General features: G+C 38.9%; 1 protein-coding gene across 1 annotated transcript in view; it reads left to right on the forward strand.

Moving 5' to 3' along the window:
• Positions 1 to 22,795, forward strand: part of brd10 (bromodomain containing 10) — a 58,001-nt gene that overhangs the window by 19,486 nt on the left and 15,720 nt on the right. Inside the window, exons 2-3 of the mRNA XM_078395933.1 lie at positions 2,769 to 2,957; positions 7,258 to 8,705. Of these exons, the coding sequence (XP_078252059.1) occupies positions 2,769 to 2,957; positions 7,258 to 8,705 (1,637 nt within the window). The remainder of the gene's footprint in view (positions 1 to 2,768; positions 2,958 to 7,257; positions 8,706 to 22,795) is intronic.

The following is a 22,795-nucleotide window of genomic DNA, read 5'->3' on the forward strand; positions in this document are numbered from 1 at the left end:
ATATAACTATATGAATGAATGGATGAATGAATGTTTATTGGCCAAGTATGCATATACAAGGAATATGCCTTGGTGCTCCGCTCACAAATGACAACACAAACATACAGTTAACAATTAAGAATAAAGCATAAACGCATCAAAACAATAATGATACACCATTACGGTCTAAACATGTGGGTGAAAATAAACCAGAGCAAAAAAGAGACTACAGACTTTGGTTATTGAGTAGAACTATCACTCGTGGAAAAAAAAGCTGTTTTTATGTCTGGCTGTGGCTGCTTTGACAGCCACTGCCATATTTTATATTAATTAATTAAGACGGGGTTAAAATATAAAACACAGCAGAAAAGCCAATTACCAACTTTTTGGGCTGATTATCAATTAATGTGCAAATTTACTTCAACATTCTTCCGTATGCTTAGTCGAGTCGCATATAATAACTCTTTCTTCATAACTTAGTCATGCATTTTATGACCATTGTTCTTTTATTCAATACCAAGAGAATTCGGATGTGTAAAGAAAAAGTAAAATAGAAAAAACAAAACAAAACAATTTTTTCTTTGTGTTGCAAAACGTATCTCTGTTCAATAACCTTTCTATAAATAGCAGAATATACTCATGATAGGCCTGACATGGTACGTAGTCCAAGAACTACAGATTGTTGGAAATAATAGTCGTTTCTCACACATGAATGAAGCCCAATGCGTATGCGCATTTGGCGTACATACTTTTTGTTTGCTGAAAAGTTGCATTACGCGCCACATTATGAATTTTGGACATCAAAATTATGAATTTGTAAAATCAAATGTTGAGAGGTCTGGACTGGATGGTTTTCCCTGGAGGGTAGAATTCTGAAGGGTCATCTGATAGAGGTATTTACAATCGTGCAAGAAATAGGATAGATAGTAAAAACATTTTTCCCATGGTGGGGGAAAGGTATGTCTAAGAGAAGGGAACATAGGATTAACGTGAGAGATTTCGAGGAGATGTGATGAGGAATTTTCAAATAGTGGGTGAATGGAGTCTGGAATGCATTTCCCAAACAGATGGTGGAGGCAAATGGTCTTGTAACATTTAAGAAGCATCTAGACAAGCACTTAACATTGTCAAGACAGAAGTCTGCAACCTACTGTATCTAATAATGTTTAAGAGACATTTGGACAGGTACATAGATATGATGGGTTTAGTGGGTTATGAGCCAAGCGCGGGCAGGTGGGACTAGTGTGGATGGGGGCATGTTGGTCAACATGAGCAAGTTGGGCCGAAGGACGTTTCCACACTGACTCTAATGCAGGAAAATGGAATTAGTGCAGATGAGTACAATGATCAGTGTGGGCAAGGGTGACCAAAGGGCCTGTATCTGTGCTGTTTCACCTTATGACCTATGGCAAGCCTCTCGAATTACTATGAATACCCATGCGAATGTGAGACCCTGACATGTTGCACACCATTGGATACCATGGTACATGTCTAAGTTTCTCAGGTGGAATTGTGGAAAGCAATGTAATTTCACAGCTTTCCTTTGCAATTGATTGCTCAATTAAATTAAATTATATGTAGCTACAGATCTAATCTCCACCATGTTTGGTTAATACTTCTAATTTTCCTTCCCAAACCTGTATTTTGCCTTTGAGGTTATGCACTTTGGAAGCAGGAATATTGATTTGCTGAATTTGCAAAGGCACTGTGCAACATTTTCTTATTATCAGATGTGATGTAAAGAATTCAGCCACTGCATTATCTATGGGGATTGATCCTATGTTGTATTTGTTCTGGGATATTTTTGTTATCCTGATAATAATAAAATATTCCATTCTTTTGTCATCATAATAACATCCCTAATCCTCATCAGTGCACAGAAAAGGGATTTAAAAAATGCATATTTCATTTTTTTTTAAAGTGGAAATAGTTGGATTTTTCATCCGCATATTTCAATTGTATAATATTTGGGTTTATATGAAATAAGAAGAATTAGTCGTACACAATCATACACATACACAATGCTTTCATACGAACTTGTCAAATTTTTGGTATTTCTTTATAGGTAGATTTCAAAATTTAGCATGAAGTTCTGGTTCGATGATTGTAATAACTGGAATAGATTATTGTAAACTGCCAAATGAACAAGTAGCTTCTGTTCATTTCTTTAAAGATTAGCAATATTTACCAGCCAGGTTCAGGTCATTATAGCTCGTTTTGAAGTAAGCGTATCTTGTGGAAATGGTGTTTCTCTTAGCGCACCACGAGAAGTGAAGCTTGAAAATGTCTGTTATTTTTTGAGGCGGTAGAAGTCAGGGGTTTGGAAATGCTGTCAAAGGAATCTTTACTGAGTTGCCGTAGTAAATTTTGTAGATTAAAACACAAAATGCTAGAGTAATTCAGTGCGTCAGGTAGCATGTCTGGAGGACATAAATTGGCAATTTGTTGATGGTACACATTACAGGCAAGATTTACTTTAGTCTGAGGAATTAATGCTAAGGGTGCATTACTTGATGCAATTAGGTTGGCTACTTTTAAAATACGGTGCCTTAGTTTGATAAATAATGTTGTTATACACATCCAGGTAAGTGGAAATTATTTAATTATATATTTGATTTGTGTAAGGTTTTGATGTAGTAGGTGGTGAGTCACTTGATCCCACCCAACCTTACACGCATTTTGGTGTAAATAATTCTTGTTGGAAGACTTTTTCCCATATTCAGCATTTTAAGTCAAATTTTCATAACTAATTTTACATCATTGACTATTATTTCTTTTGCACATTCAAGACCACTGAGAGAAAAAACAACCATCGCTGTTACCTCAAAAGGACGTTATGGTTTAGAAGAGGAGCGAGGAGCCACTCGTCGACGTTCCATGCCACGCAACTTAGGAGGCATGTCTACAGGCGTTACTGAATCCATAATGATTCAAGCTTTGAGACAAGAAGAACAGCAGCGAGCAAGGGAAGAAAAAAGGTGAGATAGTATTCTGGACTATACCAGTATTTCAAATTGAACAAGTGTAAAATGTTTGTTCTGAAAAATCCTAGAAATAACAATATAGAGAAAATTCAATTGATCCATCACCCTTCCACAGATGCTAGCAAAGTAAACAGAGCTTAGGGTTTCAGTTTTCCTGTGCTTTTATATTCCTCTTCAAATATTTATCATAACTTTTTGTAAAATAGATTTATCTTCCTCAGATGCAGCAAGCAGCAAATCCTAACATCACTTCTTCAAACCCTGACTCCCATAGCAAAAAACCCACTGACTCCCATAGCAAACGGACATCTATTACAAACCCACTGACTCCCATAGCTATCTAGAGTACACTTCTTCCACCTGGCTTCCTGTAAAAACTCTATCCCCTACTCCCAATTCCTCCATCTACGCCGCATCTGCGGCCAGGATGAGGTTTTCCATACCAGGTCATCGGAGATGTCTTCATTCTTTAGGGAACAGGGGTTCCCCTCTTCCATTATAGATGAGGCTCTCACTAGGATCTCCTCGATATTCCGCAGCTCCGCTCTTGCTCTGCCTCTCCCCATTCGTAAAAGGACAGAGTCCCCCTTGTCCTTACCTTCCACCCCATCAATCATTGCATACAGCATATAACCCTCTGACATTTTCACCATCTCCAACGGGATCCCACTACTGGCCACATCTTCCCATCTCCACCCCTTTCTGCTTTGTGCGAACCGTTCCTTCCGCAACTCCCTGGTTAACTCGTCCCTTCCCACCCAAACCATCCCCTCCCCATGTACTTTCCCTGCAACCATAGGAGATGCAACACATGTCCCTTTACCTCCCCCCTCGACTCCATCCAAGGCCCCGACAGTCTTTTTAAGTGAGGCAGAGGTTCACTTTCACCTCCTCCAACCTCATCTACAGTATCCGCTGTTCCAAGTGTCAACTCCTGTATATTGGCGAGATGAAGCGCGGGCTCGGTGATCATTTTGCTGAACATCTCCGCTCAGTCCGCCTAAACCCACCTGATCTCCCGGTTGCTCAGCACTTTAACTCCCCCATTCCCAATCTGACCTTTCTGTCCTGGGCCTCCTCCATTGTCAGAGTGAAGCTCAGCGCAAATTGGAGGAACAGCACCTCATATTTTGCTTGGGTAACTTACACCTCAGCGGTATGAACATTGACTTCTCTAACTTCAAATAGCCCTTGCTTTCCCTCTCTCTCCATCCCCTCCCCCTTCCCATTTCTCCCACCATTCTCTCCAACTACATTTTATCCCTGTACCGCCCACTCCCTTGACAACAGTCTGAAGAAGGGCCTCAACCCGAAACATCACCCATTCCTTCTCTCCATAAATACTGTCTGTCCCACTGAGTTACTGCAGCATTCTGTATCACTTCTTCAATGATTGAATTATCTTTTATTTTGTCTGGCCATCCTATATTTATGTTTTTCAAGTAGTCTACGTTAATTTTAATCTTCTGCTCAATTCACACTTGACATTCTTTGTGGATTAGAAAAGTGCATCAAATTGACCGCCTTTTGTGTAAGGAATAAACGGGTGCTTTTCGGAATGGCAGGCAGTGACTAGTGGGGTACCGCAAGGCTCAGTGCTGGGACCCCAGTTATTTACAGTGTATATTAATGATTTGGACGAGGGAATTGAATGCAACATCTCTAAGTTTGCGGATGACACGAAGCTGGGTGGCAGTGTTAGCTGCGAGGAGGATGCTAGGAGGCTGCAGAGTGACTTGGATAGATAGGCGAGTGGGCAAATGCATGGCAGATGCAATATAATGTGGATAAATGTGAGGTTATCCACTTTGGCGGCAAGAACAGGAAAGCAGAGTATTACCTGAATGGTGACCGATTGGGAGAAGGGGAGATGCAACGTGACCTGGGTGTCATGGTGCACCAGTCATTGAAAGCAAGCATGCAGGTGCAGCAGGCAGTGAAGAAAGCGAATGGTATGTTGGCATTCATAGCAAGAGGATTTGAGTTTAGGAGTTCAGGGAGGTTCTGCTGCAGTTGTACAGGGCCTTGGTGAGACCGCACCTGGAGTATTGTGTGCAGTTTTGGTCTCCTACCCTGAGGAAAGACGTTCTTGCCTTAGAGGGAGTACAGAGAAGGTTCACCAGATTAATCCCTGGGATGGCGGAACTTGCATATGAGGAAAGACTGGATAGACTGGGCTTGTACTCGCTGGAATTTAGAAGACTGAGGGAGGATCTTATAGAAACATATAAAATTCTTAAGGGGTTGGAGAGGCTAGATGCGGGAAGATTGTTCCCGATGTTGGGGGAGTCCAGAACCAGGGGTCACAGCTTAAGGATAAGGGGGAAGTCTTTTAGGACCGAGATGAGAAAACATTTCTTCACACAGAGAGTGGTGAGTCTGTGGAATTCTCTGCCACAGAAGGTAGTTGAGGCCAGTTCATTGGCTATATTTAAGAGGGAGTTAGATGTGGCCCTTTTTGCTAAAGGGATCAGGGGGTATGGAGAGAAGGCAGGTACAGGCTACTGAGCTGGATGATCAGCCATGATCATATTGAATGGCGGTGCAGGCTCGAAGGGCCGAATGGCCTACTCCTGCACCTATTTTCTATGTTTCTATGATACATTATATTAGAAAATAGGGTTCACTAGATCAAATACTGTGTTGATTACAGAGCCATAGAATAATTTCGCATGGAAAGAAACATGCCATTCGACCCAATTTATCCACACCGACTAGTGGCATCCTTTTGTATAAATCTCATCTCATCTAACCTATAAATCTCTTAGCCCATAGCCCTCTATGCCAATGCAATTCAAGTATTGAATGTATTTCGTGTATTTCAACTACTGCAGCTGGTAGTGCTTTTGAGAACTACAATCTGTCGATTGTAGTTCCTTTTTCCTCTGCCAGTAGAAACTATTCCTGTTTATTTCTTTTAATCTTTGAAGGGTATAGATAAATATTTCCATTGGATTTCCCTGCAATCTTTTACTCTGGGAGACCGACTCCAGCTTTTCCACGCCAGACTCCACCCTTTCCAAAACCTTTGTCTTTCCTAAAGTTCCAATACCCAATGGAATAATGTGTTGCAGCTCCAAGTCATTCTATGAAACTCTATTCACACTTGATTTGATTCAGCACCAAACTACTGTGGATTTTGCACTATGTACTTTGGCTTGCCCTATCATGGTCTGGCTTACCTAGAATAACTGATCATTTATGGTATTTTTTGCTTGTTGCATTTAATTGTGCCTGTTAAGCTGCAGCAAGTAAGAATTTGATTGTTCCCATCCCAGTGCCTGCACCTTGCTGCATAAGCTGCAGATATGTCATGGTCTTTTCTATAGGCAGTTCCTTGGGATCAAAGATGATCTGCATCCTCTACATTTTTGTGGGTTCAGAGATGTGAATGTGACCATTGTAAGGACTGCAGACTCTTCCTGAGACAGGGTATGAAGTTACTGATAGGATGGATAGGGTGGAGGTGGTCTTGGGATGGTGCTTAAACAGGGCTTCTATCTGCTCCAAATGGATGAACTCTAGGTTCATGATACCATCCTGAATGCTTCTTCTCCATACAGTGATCACGAGCTAGAGGTTCCCAGAAGGTGGTGAGGATGTTGCACTTAAAAGATGCTTTGAGCATGACTTGACTCTTTTAAAGTACACAAAGTGCTAGTGTAGCTCAGCAGGTCAGATAACATTTCTGAAGAACATGGACAGGTGACCTTTCATGTCGAGAACCTTCTTCAGACTTCTTGAATGTTTTTCTCTGTCCACTTGGCCACCTGATAATCCACTACCTTGACAGACCTATGAATTGCATGGCCCTGTTAACCTACTAATATTTAATTTAACATTGAAACTCAAGAGACTGCAGATGTTGGAATCTTGAGCAAAATACAAAAGTGCTGGAGGAACTCAGTGGTCAGGCAGCATCTCTGGAGGAAAGTGGACAGACAAAACTTCGGGTCTGAACCCTTCAGCCTGATTTTATTTATAAAGATATATATATATATATATGTGTAATGTTGTATAATGTATTTTGAATCCAGGTACAAGATTAATTGTTGTTTGAAATATTATTGCTAAATTTCTAAACTTCTGGAAATGCATAGCACAGTTCAATCATAATATGAAAATAAAAGATATTTTTAAATATAAGAATCACTGATGTGCTTCCACGTGAAGCATTAAAATGTTTTCAGTTGCTGACATGTGCATTTCCAGGATTTTATACAAAATGATCATCTTCTTAGATAATTGAAAGTATCTTTATTGTTACATTAATGTTGAGCTCTTGCATCTCCAGATTACGCGAACAGGAGAGGAAGGAGGCAGAAGAAGCTGTCCAAAAAGAGATTGAAGAATGGGAAAAGAATCTACGAGCCCAGGCTGAACCTACTCGCATGGAGACACTTTGGGAGATTCCTGCCATTGGTCATTTTCTGTGTTTGGCTCAGCAGATTCTTAATTTGCCTGAAATTGTCTACTTTGACCTTGAACGTTGCCTTCTAATGCCGAAGTGTAGTACGTTTCTGGCTAAGATTATAACTTCTTTACTGAGCCCACCTCATAGTCGTGCAACTTTACACCGTAAGCCACCTTTGCCATACAGAATGTGGGAGGCTGCTTTGAAAAGAAAAGTGCAGCATTGGTATGTGGTAGTTGGCCAGGCAGAAAATCCCAATCTTCAGGCTGAAAAACTGGGGCTTTGTCCACAGTTTTTCCATGTTCTGGGAGAGAAGAGCCCTTTAGAGGTCAATGCTTTCCATCAGATTGCATTCTATAAGCGAGTTTGGTTGCTGAAAGGCCTAAGTGATTATGTATATGAAACTCAAAAAGAGGTCCAAGATGCAGTTTTGGGGCAGCCTATCCATGAATGCAGGGAAGTAGTATTAGGATATGATTCTCATGAGAATGCCTACGTCCATTTCCCACAGTTCTGTGGTGCGGACTTGCGGGTTTATAAACAATGTCCTCTTCCACCACCCGAGTTTCCGATTCCACCAATCAAAATCCACAGGATGTTGCAGCAGAGGTTGGAGGAGGCAAAAAAAAGGCTTTCATCGGAAAGCCAGGAAAAAGCAAAAAGTGACAAAAAGGAAACCACTAACAAAATAACTCACAATTCTAAAAAGTCCATTGAAGGAATTGACAACAATGACCTGGAAGGTTTTTATGTGAAAGTGGAATCAAGTTCCCAGTTTCTTTCTCAAGGTGAAGAAGAAGTAAATTTCAATTGTGAATGTAAAAATCATAGAATTTCAGCAGTGAAGAAAGAAAATGTAGGTTCCTGTAAAGAAAATTTAGTCAAACCTGCAAGCCCTGGCGAAGTTGTGGGTTATGGGGAACCTCTTAGCCCAGGAGAAATTAGAATAACCGAAAATGGAGAGTTCTGTACAGATGACCCTGAGTTAAGGAAAGGTGTGAAGCCATTGACTGAGAAAGCAATCAAAAGCTGTAAAACACTCATTAATGGAAGTCATTGTGAAAATTTGGATGTAAGCTGTCTGGTTGGTAAAATAAATAACATTTCTGCAAAGCATTTTCTGGGGAAAATTGAGGAACTTGAGATGGTTAAGCTCCATGTCAAGAAAAAGAAGAAGAAGAAAAAGAAATTGAAGGATCCATTGAACAAGATTTCACAGTTAAGACCAGATACAGCATGTTCAAGTCCACTGAAGCTGTGGAAACCAGGAATCCAGAAAAAATCTCTACTGATAAAGAAGAAAACAAAACACAAAAAGCACAAATCGGGTTAGTGATCTCTTTGGATTTGTATTTCATGTGAAACGATTAAGTGCATATGTTGAATTCAGTTCCTGTCTAAAATATTTGTATTTGAAAAATGTTGTACAACCTTCCATTGCTATAAACTGCCTATTTGTTTCACACATGTCACAAAACTGGAGAATAAAGCATTCAATTTAAATGGTGGCAAAATTGACAGCTGTTAGTTAATACATTAAAATGCTGATATTGATTGCATTAATGTATGCTGCTAATGTTTAAAATACTAATGCTTGAAAATAATTCCTACATTAAATATAAGGCACCAGTACTGTAATTCCAAAAATGAAAACCATTTTCAGAGTATCAAAATTGTTTGAAGCATGAAAGATTTGGAAAAGATCAAAATTATATTTCTGTGCTGGCTGGAAGCATCATGTTTGGACGTGGATATCTGTTGTGCATTCCTGGGATCATATGGTTTAGCTGGCACTAATGAAGTTGTGTATATTGTTCCCTATGGAATGTTTTGAATAAATTTGTTTGCATAGTATAGCATGCTGAGGATAAACATTCGTAGAATTTGAAAATAATATTAACCACCAGATGGAATACACGTTACAAGCTATGAAGGGACATGAAGCCATTGAGTACTCATGTGCCAGAAGTTTCTAAGTACATGCAGGACTGTGACCCATAATAATTGTTACCTTTAGGAGGCGATAGAAAAGTGAGACGTTTACAAATGAACCCGTCGCAGATTTTAGGAAATTCCGAATCTAGTTGTAGGAACAAAAGTAGGACATTAAATCCATTCATTGGTTGTTCTCCATTGTGCTATCTTTTTATAACCTCAATTCCTTCAAGTTTTCATCATATCTTTATTGTAGTTGAATAAGTAAATTAGATTTCATATCTGTGGCCTTCTTGAATAAAATAGTAACTGATTGTACCTTTTTTGGATTTTTCAACTTAATGTCAAAGTGGCAACTTTTTTGAATTGCATGATTATAAGCTCAAGCCACATAATAATTTTGGGCTTTTATGCAAATTGAAGTTCAAGTGCAGTGCTGACAAGTGCTATGTTGTACAATGGACCTTTTTTCTATGAGCAGTTAACCCTTCTTTTGCAGCAGCAGTTTTGTCTTTGTTGTCACTAGATTAGTTTAAAATCTAATCTGTACGCACATTTCTCCCTCAAAGACTGCTGTTATATTTTTTTAAAAAGCAGGTTAGCTATGAGTGCATATTCATTGCTCTAATTTACATGAAAATTGTCTGCCATATTTTTCTGCATTACAGTAATTGTACCTGAAAAATAATTCATTACCTGTAAAATTCTGGACTATGTAAGGACTTGAAAGGTTTCTATAAATAAGCACTTTTTTCTTGTATGTACTACTTACCTTCTAAGACTGTTTTCATGTTCTGGATTCCTGGCTGGGAAGCAGCCGTTTCCTGTTGAGCCCTCGCCATCAGATAATCACGGTGCCCTCCATAATGTTTGGGAAAAGACCCATCATCTATTTATTTGCCTCTGTACTCCATAATTTGAGATTTATAATAGAAAAAATCACATATGGTTAAAGTGCACGTTGTCAGATTTTATTAAAGGGTATTTTTATACATTTTGGTTTCACCATGTAGAAATTACAGCAGTGTTTATACATCGTCCCCCTATTTCAGGGCACCATAATGTTTGGGACACATGGCTTCACAGGCATTTGTAATTGCTCAGGTGTGTTTAAATGCCTCCTTAATGCAGGTATAAGAGAGCTGTCTTTCCTCCAGTCTTTCCATCACCTTTGGAAATGTTATTGATGTTTATTAACATGAGGACCAAAGTTCCAATGAAAGTCAAAGAAGCCATTATGAGACTGAGAAACAAGAAGCCAAACCTTAGGCTTAACAAAATCAACTATTTGGAACATCATTAAGTAAAAGAGAGCACTGGTGAGTTTACTAATCGCAAAGGGATTGGCAAGCCAAGGAAGACCTCCACAGCTGGTGACAGAAGAATTCTCTCTATAATAAAGAAAAATCCCCAAACATCTGTCCGACAGATCAAAAACACTCTTCAGGAGTCAGGTGTGAATTTGTCAATGATCACTGTCCACAGAAGACTTCATGAATAGAAATACAAAGGCCACACTGCAAGATGCAAACCACTGGTTAGTCGCAAAAATAGGATGGCCTGGTTTGCTAAGAAGTACTTAAAAGAGCAACCATAGTTCTGGAAAAGGATCTGTGGGCAGATGAGACGATGATTAACTTATATCAGAGTGATGGCAAGAGCAAAGAATGGAGGAGAGAAGGAACTGCCCAAAATTCAAAGCATACTTCAAGCAGTCATTGCATGCAAACGATATGCAACAAAATACTAAACATGACTACTTTCATTTACATGACATTGCTGTGTCCCAAACATTATGGTGCCCTGAAATGGGGAGACTATGTATAAACACTGCTGTAATTTCTATATGGTGAAACAAAAATGTATAAAAATACCCTTTATTAAAATCTGACAATGTGCACTTTAACCACTTGTGATTTTTTTCTATTACAAATCTCAAATTGTGGAATACAGAGGCAAATAAATAAATGATGGGTCTTTGTCCAAAACATTATGGAGGCCACTGTATTTCATCTACCACTTCACCAACCTATCATTCCAACTCTTTTCATCCTCTCTATAATTCTGACCTATTAGACCTTTGCAATGTTTCCATATTTTGGAATTAAAGGAATTCCAAACTTGTAACCCTGAGTACAGTTGCCAAGATAATCATTTAGTAATAATTCATAATTGTTAAAGTTGACTAATTTGGGTATTGAAATATTTACTCATCTCTATAGAGAGTAAATATCTAAGACACAATATTTGGGAACATTACTGCCCAAATCGAAGAATATATCTTTGTATTCCAATTAGGTCTTGAAGCCATTATATATCTTCATTATACAATTGTCTTTTAATTTATGTTCCAGTCAAGTCGCGTATATGCAGAAGTACTGTGAGTTACAGATTCAATGAAAATCTTCTTAGTAAAGCAGCCTCAAGCTCTCAGACTCAGACAATACAATATAATACAATATATCTTTATTGTTATTGGACAGGGGTACAACGAGATTGGGAATGCGCCTCCCATACGATGCAATAATTTAATTAGCTAGTCAGTATTAATTTAAACAACCCAATGAAACAAATTGTAACAGTTTTAAAACAGAATAAAGTGCAAGTAGGTCTGTGCCGGATCACTGTGCGATGTGATCATCCGGCTCAGCAGGACCGGTTCATAGCAGCTATGGCCCTGGGGATGAAGCTGTTCCTGAGTCTGGAGGTGCGGGCGTAGAAGACCTTGTATCGTCTGCCCGATGGAAGGAGTTTGAACAGACTGTTGCAGGGGTGTGAAGAGTCTTTGTGGAGGCTGGTGGCTTTTCTGAGGCATCGTGTGTTGTAGATGCCCTCCAAGGCTGGTAGCTGTGTTCCGATAGTCCTCTGAGCTCTATGGACTACCCGCTGAAGAGCTTTCCTCTCTGCCTCCGTGCAGCTGAGGTACCACACAGGGATGCCATGTGTTAGGATGCTCTCTATGGTGCAGCGGTAGAATGTCGTCAGCAGCTGTTGGGGTAGACCAGACTTCTTCAGTGTTCTTAGGTAGAACAGTCGTTTCTGTGCCATCTTGACCAGCGCAGCAGTGTTATTGGACCATGTTAGGTCCTCCGAAATGTGAGTGCCCAGAAACTTGAAGCTGGACACTCTCTCCACACTGTCCCCGTTGATAAAGATCGGGGCGTATTCCCCGTTATGTGACCTACGGAAGTTGATGATCAGCTCCTTGGTCTTGGTGGTATTTAGGGACAGGTTGTTATCAGTTCATATAAACACATAAAACATAAAATTGTTATCGGTTCATATAAACACATAAAACATAAAATGTTGTATACATTATGCATGACAGTGTAAAGAAAAAAGACACCAAAAAAAATTAGAAACATGTCCATGGTAATGCAAGAGGATATCCGTAGTGTAGGAGGTAAGATTACTGAAGTAGAATTAGCACTGTGCAGGCCAGTTCAAGAATGGCACAGGGCGGGATGGTGGTGCAGTGCTAGAGTTGCTGCCTTACAGTGCCAGAGACCCGGGTTCGATCCTGACTACGAGTGCTTTGGTTTCCTCCCACACTCCAAAGATGTACAGGTTTGTAGGTTAATTGACTTTCGTAAAAATTGTAACTTTTCTCGGTGTGCTTCCACGCCGTATCTCTAAACTAAACTAAACCTGATGGTTATAGGAAAGTAACTATTCCTGAGCTTGGTGTTGTGTGTCATCAAGCTTCTGCACCTCATGCTTGACAGTAGCAGTGAAAAGATGACATGGGGTTGACATGGTGGTGGGGTTCCTTGAAGATAGATGCCATCTTTTTGCTGCACCTCATGGAGATGCTTTTGATGGGGAGGTGGGGGACTGTACTAATGATGGACTGGCCTGTGTCCAATATTTTGATGTCTTATCAAACATTGTACAGGTTAACTATATTACCTAGGGCTTTTGTTAGGTGAGACTAATGTGTATTTTTTAAATTGTTCATTACTTGATGCAGCAAGGGAGCCATTATACTGCTAATTTCATTATTACTTCACGGAAAGACTGTTGAATATTTAAAATTGTATATTTAAAATCGTACTTCCCGCAAAGCTTGCCTTGGGATGGCATGAGTGTTATTACTTAATTGATCAACATTCTGCAATTGATCACAAACATAATTGGCTTATATCTCCTTATTTAATGTTTGGCAGTTGATCTCTGGTAATTGAGGGAAGCTAAAGCTCTCTTATCACTTAATTAAGTTGGGCTTGTCACAAGCAACCAAGAGTTTGTCTGGTTTTGATTTTTCAAGTTTTGTACAAGACCTTAGAGATAGTTTAATTTAAAGTAAGAATATGTTGATTGCAACATTGGCGCCATTGTCTTTATAAATAATGCAGGTTATACTAAATATGTCTGTAAAGCCACTTTCTTCAGAATTAAATGTCAGTTTGATAACTGTTTATATAGACTGCTTTTCTAAGAGTGGACAGCTAAATGATGCCAAATGAGGCATATCAGATGTTACAGAGCAGGTGTTCCGTGGTCCTTGGGTTATGCTAAATTTTCCTTTTGATATTAGATGTGGAGATGTGAATTCAGTATTTTGCAAAGTAATAATACTGCTTACAGTCATTTTGATGAAGCTGAAAACTCATAAATGCTCAAAGTGCTGACTTTTGCAATATCTCAAACTAAATCAGCAGGTATTTTCCAAATATAAGCTCCCACATTTGTAATTAATGGTTTGACCTTGCTTTCTATTGAGCAATATATTTTTGTTCATTACATGGATGCATTTTTTAAATGACAGTAAAATAAATATTTCCATTTAGGTTGCACTCTTTGACTGTGGAGTAAAATAAATTAGAAGTTGATGGCAGGTGACTAGATGATTGTGTTACTTGCTTGAGAAGTCTTTGAAGATTAAAACTAAAAGGAATAGAAAGATGAAAAGCCTCAAGAATTTTTGAGAAGGGCAGAATAATTACAATACTGGTCAATGGATTTGAAGGGGACCAGACATTAATCTGGCGTTATGAGATTGGCATTAATTTGTCTGGGTAATAATTGACATCCGTTTAAATAGTTTGTTGGGCTGCACCAAAGCACACTGTGGCTACTGAAGTATAGTTTCTGCTGTCATTTAGGAAATGTTGGGGAAGCATTCCTTTCTAGGATTAAAAATGATTGAGAGGATCTTGAAATTGTGTGGCTTTTTAAGGGCTCAGAAATCCAATCAGGAAAAATTAATGAGCAAAAGACAAAGTGCTGGAGGATATCAGCAGGTCAGGCTGCAGCTGTGGAGGGAATGGATTGGTGATATTTCATGTGGGGACCCTTCTTCACACTGAGAATTATTCGCAATGGGAGTGCACAATTTCTCCAGCAGGGGATGCAAGTGCATAATTGGGACTTCCAAAGACTTGAGCTTAAAGGCCATAGAGAAGGGCAGTGGGACAGAAGGAATTGTCAAACTCAGGAAGATGTGAATGAACTTTGCCATGGTTTTGTGGGAAGGCCTGAAGCGCAGGTGCTCGATGTTGAAAGGCAGTGATTCTTTTTATTATGCAGGGATGTCAGTGGTGTAAAAATGTTATAATAAACAAGGCATGTAGAGTAGAAGGAAGTCTGTGAATGTGGGATATTCAGAGGCCCTTGATTTGCAAATGGTCCTTCTACAGACATTAAACCCGATGAACCAAACATTGCTGAATGGGCTGTATCACCTGTAGCATTCTTTCATTTTCCTTCCCTTGTTTTGCAGCCCAGACAGCAGGATATCATTTCAATTCATTTCCTGATTCATTGCCAATCCAGAATTATTTTCCAATATGTGACTGCATCTTCGTAAGCAATGAAGGCAGGTGTATGATGGAACCATTTAGCTTACAGCAAAATTGGTGGGGAAGGGCCGTTACTGTTTTTTGTAATCCAATCAGAGATCCCTATTCCTCCATGTACCAAAATTGTGAACATTTTTAGGTGGGGGGCAGTTGCTGATGTTTATTAGAGGTAGCATGATATTGGATGTTCATTGATATTTGAACTCATGGAGGAGTATTGATATTTATTGTCGGAAGGGATGTTGGCGTTTTGCAAGGATAAAGTAATATCTGGCTGTGTTTCATTTGGCTTTCAAAAGATTGTTTTTGAGAATCATTTGTGAATTCAACCAGCAAGTGACGGAAAAGTCTCAAGAATCAGACCAGCTCACAATGGTAGACAGATGAATATTATTTCCATATAGTAGTCAACAATACCTGCACCACATGTAAATGTACACACACTACATGATCATTACAGTCATCCCATCACGTTCACAACTCCTTCGTTTGATGACTTAAAATGCCTTCTCTCCACTGAAGGCTTTGAGGCATTATGTAATGGAAATCACTTCATCCAGCACAATAGCGAAGAAACCCTTCCATTCTTGTGTCAGCTGTAAGATACTCTTTAGTCTTCTTTAGTTTAGTTTACAGTCAAAGTGTACCAAGGTACAGTGAAAAGCTTTCCGTTGCATGCCAACCAGGCAGTGGAAAGACTACATGATTACAATCAATCCATTCACAGTGTACAGATGCATGATAAAGGGAATAACGTTTTATGCAAGATAAAGTACATTAAGGTCCGATTTGCTCAGTCCGCCTGGTCCTATGCGGTCTCCCAGTTCCTAAACATTTTAACTCCCTCTCCCATTCCCATACTGACCTTTCTGTCCTGGGCCTCCTCCACTGTCAAATGCAAATTGGAGGAACTGCACCTCATATTTCGCTTGGGCAGCTTAAAACTCAGTGGTATTAAAAAGTCAAGTCTGAAGAAGGGTCTTGATCCAAAACGTCACCCATTCCGATGCTGCCAGTACATCTCGAAAGGAGTGCTTACTTCAATTGGATTTTATTCATGTCCAATCTAGGCTTTTTCATGGCTTCTAAGCTCCATTGAATCCTAATATAGTCTACAAAAAAAAAAAAGAAACTAGGAGTTCCTTACAGTTAAGCTTCTACTTAGAGTTGATATGGTTGTAGAAAGTTACAGCATATCTCAATAGTCATATCTGTGGTAATGTTAAAAGCATTGTTCAGTCCAATCCCTCTTCCAAGCTTATGATCATGACCTATAGCTTTCTAAATTACAGCTCTTCTGAGTACATTTAATTATATTGGGAATCTTTGCCTCTCTTTTCGTAAGTTCATAAGAAATGAGTAGTTGATGTTTCAGGTCAGGACGCTTCTTCAGATTTCCTATGAAGAAGAGTCCTGACCTAAAACATCACTGTCAAATTAATTTCCTTCCACGGATTTTGCCTGACTTGCTGAGTTCCACTGGCAGTTTGTGTTTTGCTCGTGCATCTTCTGGTGGACTTTATGAACGCCATATCTTATAAATTATATAACTCAATATTTTAACTGTAAAATGTAATTCTCATATTGGTGCTCTTTTCCCAACTTCACACTGTATGGGGTTCACAAGTTATAGGAATTAGACCATACGGCCCATCGGTTCTTGCCTAAAAATAAGTCTAAATTTATTCCTGACTGTTGCTCATGAATTGCATCGGTGGTCACTATGGTGCTCGCTGCCAAAAGCCATAGTAATCTTGTAAAGTTGTAGTAGAGCAAAACTGAATAAATACATCAGATACTTAACTTTGCAATCAAAAGGGGAAGAAGTGTGTTTTTAATAACATTTGAGTTTTTTAACTCATAAAATAAGGCACTGTTAATTTAAATTGGTGTTACAATGTACCAATATATCTTTTTATCTATTAGCTATCTAGGGATGTAAATTGTATGAAGCTATGTGTACTGGATCTGCTAACTATAGACATCTCTGAAATATTATGACATAATAAAAGTTGGATGTTTCCTCACTACATAAATAATATGTGGTATTAAAAATTGTAACAATAATGCTGTAAGGCTATATATTAACTGGCAGGATGTTTTAAGAGAATTCCACTCTTAGCAGATTTAATTTGATTATCAGACGTCCGGTAAGCTTGAGGAAACTTCTCATCCTTATTAGCAATTTTGTAATTCTTTCATGTGCTAAAACCAAAATCTCCTTCAAATATGTATAAAGACTAATCAAAATTTGATTAGCCACAACAACACTATCCAAATAGAAATGACTATTGTGAAATTATATTTGCTTAAAAACTTTTAGTACTATACATTTCAATTGAGGGGAAGTAGGACTGACTATTTTCACAAAGAGAAACAAAATGCTGGAAATGCTTTAGTCTGAAGACGCCTGAAGAAGGGTCCTGACCTAAAACGTCACCTGTCCGTGTTGTCCAGCGATGCTGCCTGACCTATTTATTGAGTTGCCCCAGCAGTTTGTGTCCTGTTTGCTGGAAATACTTAGCGGGTCTATGGTGAGAAAAAGTATTAACATTTCAGGTCTGTTACTTATTTCTCCAGCCATTTTTCACCTGGACTTCTTAAATCTTGGTTCATTCATTATTTTCAACATACTGTGGGCATGAGGTCTGGTTTTAAAGGATTCTCCAGAAATTGAATACTAACCTAGACTTTGCAAGAACTGGCATGTTCGAATAACTTACACTCTCCCATTACCCTTCAATGCAAAAGATTTTGCCCTATAAATTGTTGGCAATACAAAGCAGTACGTTTGATGCGCATCTGGACCTTCAGATGGCAGCCCATTATATCTTGTTAATCGAGTTTTAAAGGTTGAGAAGGGAACAACTCTTGATGGTGTGAATTGGGTTCAAACCAGGTGTCAAAAAATAATTAGGGAGCGCGATTTGATTGTCAGCAAAAAAAAAAGACTTTCTTTAAATAAAAACTATGTGCGGTTTAGGTTGAGTCTGGAATATGCAGGTTCATTCATGGTTCAAGATGATAAATCTCACTATGAAATAAATGCTTGTGCTATTTAGCGGCCTTGCCAACTTTCTCCATTGAAATTAATTGGCAATTAGAAAGCAAGTAGAGCAGCTTCGGGAAACAGAAGCTGAAGGTGAACTGCTATCTTTCTAAGACTATTAATGGACGGTGCAAATGACCTAGCAGCTTGTAGAGATTCCCAGATCATGGGGTTTTTCTGCGATATCATAGGTTTCTCGTTGATTCACACTAAAAGGTGGAATGATATTGAATTTGCTATATTTTTAGCAGAACAATTTGGGTCATTAGGTTCACTGATTAGCTTGTAATGTTATTCTTATATTAAATAAAATCCTTGGATCCATCAGTTTTTCCCTATTTCAGATCTTTGTTTCACTCTTTGAATATCAGTGGTCTGCCATACAAGAACATGGCTTGGCTTTGTTACAAAATCAGATTATATTTGGGTCCATTATTAAACATTTATTTTACCCGATCAAGCTTTAATTATGTCTTTTCTGACAAGGCGTCTCATTCATTTTAATACTAGGATGTACTTATTAATCTTTGGTGTTCATGAGCTTTGTAAATATGTATAGACATTTGGGTTATTTGTGGTTTAAAATTAATGTTCCCATTAATTTGTAAATATGGTATCATTAGTTGCAGATTCCTGCAGAACTTGGATTTTCTGATTGAGATTTTATTTATGTGAACAGCCTTCGCCAAACCTTAACTTTACCCCAAATTATAGACAATTTGAATTGTGGATAGGAATCTCCTGCCCTAATATTTGATCCTTACGGTTATACTTTGAATCCATTTCCCCAATTGTCATATAAGGAAGTAAATCAAGTGGAGAGTAGCAAATCCTTAACATATGTTAGCAAACTGTATCAATGAGCGCAGGGCCATAGATAGGATATAAATGGACTTTAGTAAGGCCATTGACAAGGTCCCACATGAGGACTAGTTGAAAAGATTAGGATGCGTGGAATCCAGGGCAAGTTTAGCAAACTGGATCCAAAGTTGGCTTGGCTAGAAGCTACAGAGCAGGACGATAGAGGGTTATTTTACGATTCGGTGCCTGTGACTTGTCCCCAAGGATTGGTGCTGGGACTCTTGCTTTTTGTAATATATGGGTAGAAAACTCTGTTGCAGATGTGGGAAGCATGATGCGTAAGTTTGCAGATGAACAAAGATTGGCAGAATTGCTGACTGTGTGAAAGGTAGTCCTAGGTTGATGAGAGATGTGTATGTGTTGCTGAAATGGGCTGAGAAATGGCAGATGGAGTTTCATCCAGACAAATGAGTGAGTACTAATGAGGCTAAGACATTCACCATGAATGGGAGGATCTTTGAGGGGGAGGTGGGTATTGAAAGACAGAGGGACATAGGAGTACCAGTTCATAGATCCTTGAGGGAGGGTGACAACACATGAAGGTACTGAGGTTAGGAAGTCATAAGCGACACTGGACTTCATTATTTGGGGCATGGAAAACAGAAGTAGGGAAATTTTGTTCCAACATGATAAAACTTTGGTCAGACCTCAATTGCAGTCAGTGCGTGCAGTTTTAGTCGCCAAGGTGATAGTGGTGGAGAGGGGGCAGAGGAGATTCATCAGAATATTGCCTGGGGTGCAGCAGTTCAGTCATGAAGAGAAGCATACCAAACTACTCTCCCTGGAACGGCAGTTAAGACATGATTGAAGTACATAAAATTATGAGTATAGATAAGGTAGACTGCAGGAAATGTTTCCCATATCAGAGGTAGATAAAATTAAAGTATGTAGCTGCAGAGTAAGATGATTCAGACGGGTTATGAGGGGGACCTTCTTCACCCAGAGTAGTTAGTACCTGGAATGCCTTGCCTGCGAGAGTGATTGAAGCTGGGAAAGAAATGTCCAGAAGAGCACTTGATGATTGTGTTGGGTGAAGGGATTACTAAGGAAGGATGCCCATTGCTAGGTGTGAATGAATGATCTGATTCCATGTTATAAAATGCAATGACTGATGCTATGTAGAGGAACACATAGGAATTTCATATGTAGCAAGGCTTGTCGTCCTTATTTGATTTGTTGTCTAAAGGGACAACCTTTTCTGCATGAAACTAATATATTTGGCTCAATTTCTCTGCAACAACACTTGTCAAAGTCTTTAAATATGTGTATAATGAAACCACCGATCCTCATAACTGTAAAGCATCTTTGAGTCATGCATCACGGAAACAGGCCCTTCGGCACAATTCGTCTATGCCGACCATGATGCCCCAACTAAGCTAGTCCCATTTACCGCGTTTATCCTATATCCCCCTAAACCTTTCCTATCCATCTACCTGTCCAAGTGTCTTTTAAATACTGCGATAATACCTGCCTCACAGCCTCCTCTGATGCAGTATCAAATGTCTTTATTTCAATTCACAGTGCGAATTATCAGGTAGTATTGACATTGATCTCCTTTTGCATCTTTCTGGCCCAGAAATTCACTAATAGGTTTTTGAAGCTAAGGCACCTTTAGTATCACCTATTGCCAAATAAAAGGCTATAACTGATTGTTTAAAGGGAATAACTGTTGATTCTGAACCACACAGTGGACATTAAAAAAACATGTTACAGCTCTGTGATAATAGAAACATCTATGACAAATAGAAGTTCCAATTACAGGGAATTGGTAATCTTTATTCATTTATTCTGTATTTGCAATCTTCATTTGAGGCTTTCCTCTTTGAATCTGTCATGTTCTGTGCAGGTGCAAATTCATGCCAATCTGCTACTTTCACATAAGGTATTCATAGAGTGCAATACATTACTAAATTGACATTTCTATTCAAACAATCTATCATAGCTGGTGCACATCTGCATTGGGCAAATTTGGTGCTTACAATAAGCACAATTTGAAGTGCTCACATAGGAAGATTTTGGGAGGGAGGGGGTAGAGGGGAGTGGGGGAGGAGAGTGGGAGAGGAGAGGGCGCTGCACCAATGCAGGAGAGTTTTGATCTCACATTTAATATTTGTTCTTTCATGATTTTGTCTCAACATATGAAACTCACCAGACAGAACATTGATTTGTGATTGTCCCATTTGAGAGTTCAAATAAATCTTGTTGCAGATCATTTCTTTCTTGAACGTAAGCAGCTTTGGATGACACCTAAGATTCATTTTTCAAATTTATTACTAGAAATTCACACTCCTTCTTTACCATTGATAAATGTGCAAGTTGCGTTCTGCATCTCAGATTTACTCCCTTGACGTCAAACATCAAATATGTTGTCGTCATCTGATTGGTAAATCTCTCTTTGATGATTACAGATACCATGTTATAGAATGAGATGTTAATGGCTGCTTGTATAAACCAAAAGTAATAGTCATGGAATGTAGAATGAGGTGATCTGAAAGAGAAGAGCAAAATCTTGGAATAAACATTGGGAACCATCACCTTTTAATGTAACTATGATATGATTTTTTTTTTCCTGTGTTCCTCATAATTTAAAGGTATTTTGAGGAGAATAACTTTCTCAGAGGATTCGATATACAATTAAATCCTTGAATTCTAATCCAGGCACAGAGGCAACGGCTCAAAGCTCAACAGTTCGGTCTGAAGAAGGGTCCCAATCTGAAATGTCACCTCCATGTTCTCCAGGGATGCTGCCTGACCCATTGAATTACTTTGGCACTTTGTGTCTTTTTTAGCCCAAAGTTTAAGTCTGCAGAAACTGCAACAGGGAGAGGCATAGCTTGTAAAGCATTCCTCCTCAAGTCAGTTTGGTGATATTATGCCTTGCGACCGCAGCAGAAACCGTGACTACTCTTTGTTTTGAAAACCACGATGACCATTTGCAGGTGAAGGATTGTCCTACCTTACCGGAACTATCAAGGGAAGGCTGATGTCAATCACAGCTTTTTGTTGGCACTGCTTGGAGATTTTGTTGAGGAACATCAGGAAATGATTGGCTTAAGGAGATATGTGGGATCTCAATAAAGTACTATGCAAGAAGATATTCTGCAGTTTCTGTAGTATTGTTAGCGAGGCATTGAGTATATTAATCTCACTCCAATTCTGTTCTGGTACTGTAATGTTAAGATTTTTGTTTGTACATGTCTAATTTCCTCTTAAATATCACAGATTTGTCTGAATGATCTTTCACTGGTAAGATTTTGTACCAATGGCTTGTACTTTTGTTCTTAATTCTTGCAATTTCCACCTCTCAGTCACTCCATATCAAAACTACTTCAAAGCTAAAAAATAGATCAGCAGGTTATTGCTGCTCGATGGTGTACAAATGTCGATTCTTCTTGGCATTCATGCCTTGCCATTTAATTACGTGAATATATTTGGACAATTACAGCAGCCTTTTTTACTTATCTTCTCTGCCAAACGTTAGTCGTTGTTTCAGAGGTTTTCATGACAGCAAAATCAAACTGCTTTGAGGTGGGATACCTTGAAAGTTACTAATCTCACTGTTGTGCCTTCTGAGGCTGCAAACTTTGTGCTGTTACAAGAATGTAAGAAGTGGCACTTAGGCAAGGCACAGGATGACAAGTGTTTAAAAAGATAGTGAAAATGATTAATGACCAGGTAAATTCATGTGAGATAATTGCTTAGTGAACAGTAACTCAATAAATTACATTAATCTAGTTATCAGATATACTTTTCATTTGACTGTAATATCTGG

Source organism: Rhinoraja longicauda, chromosome 3, assembly GCF_053455715.1.
Source record: "Rhinoraja longicauda isolate Sanriku21f chromosome 3, sRhiLon1.1, whole genome shotgun sequence".
In the NCBI taxonomy this organism is placed as follows: domain Eukaryota; kingdom Metazoa; phylum Chordata; class Chondrichthyes; order Rajiformes; family Arhynchobatidae; genus Rhinoraja; species Rhinoraja longicauda.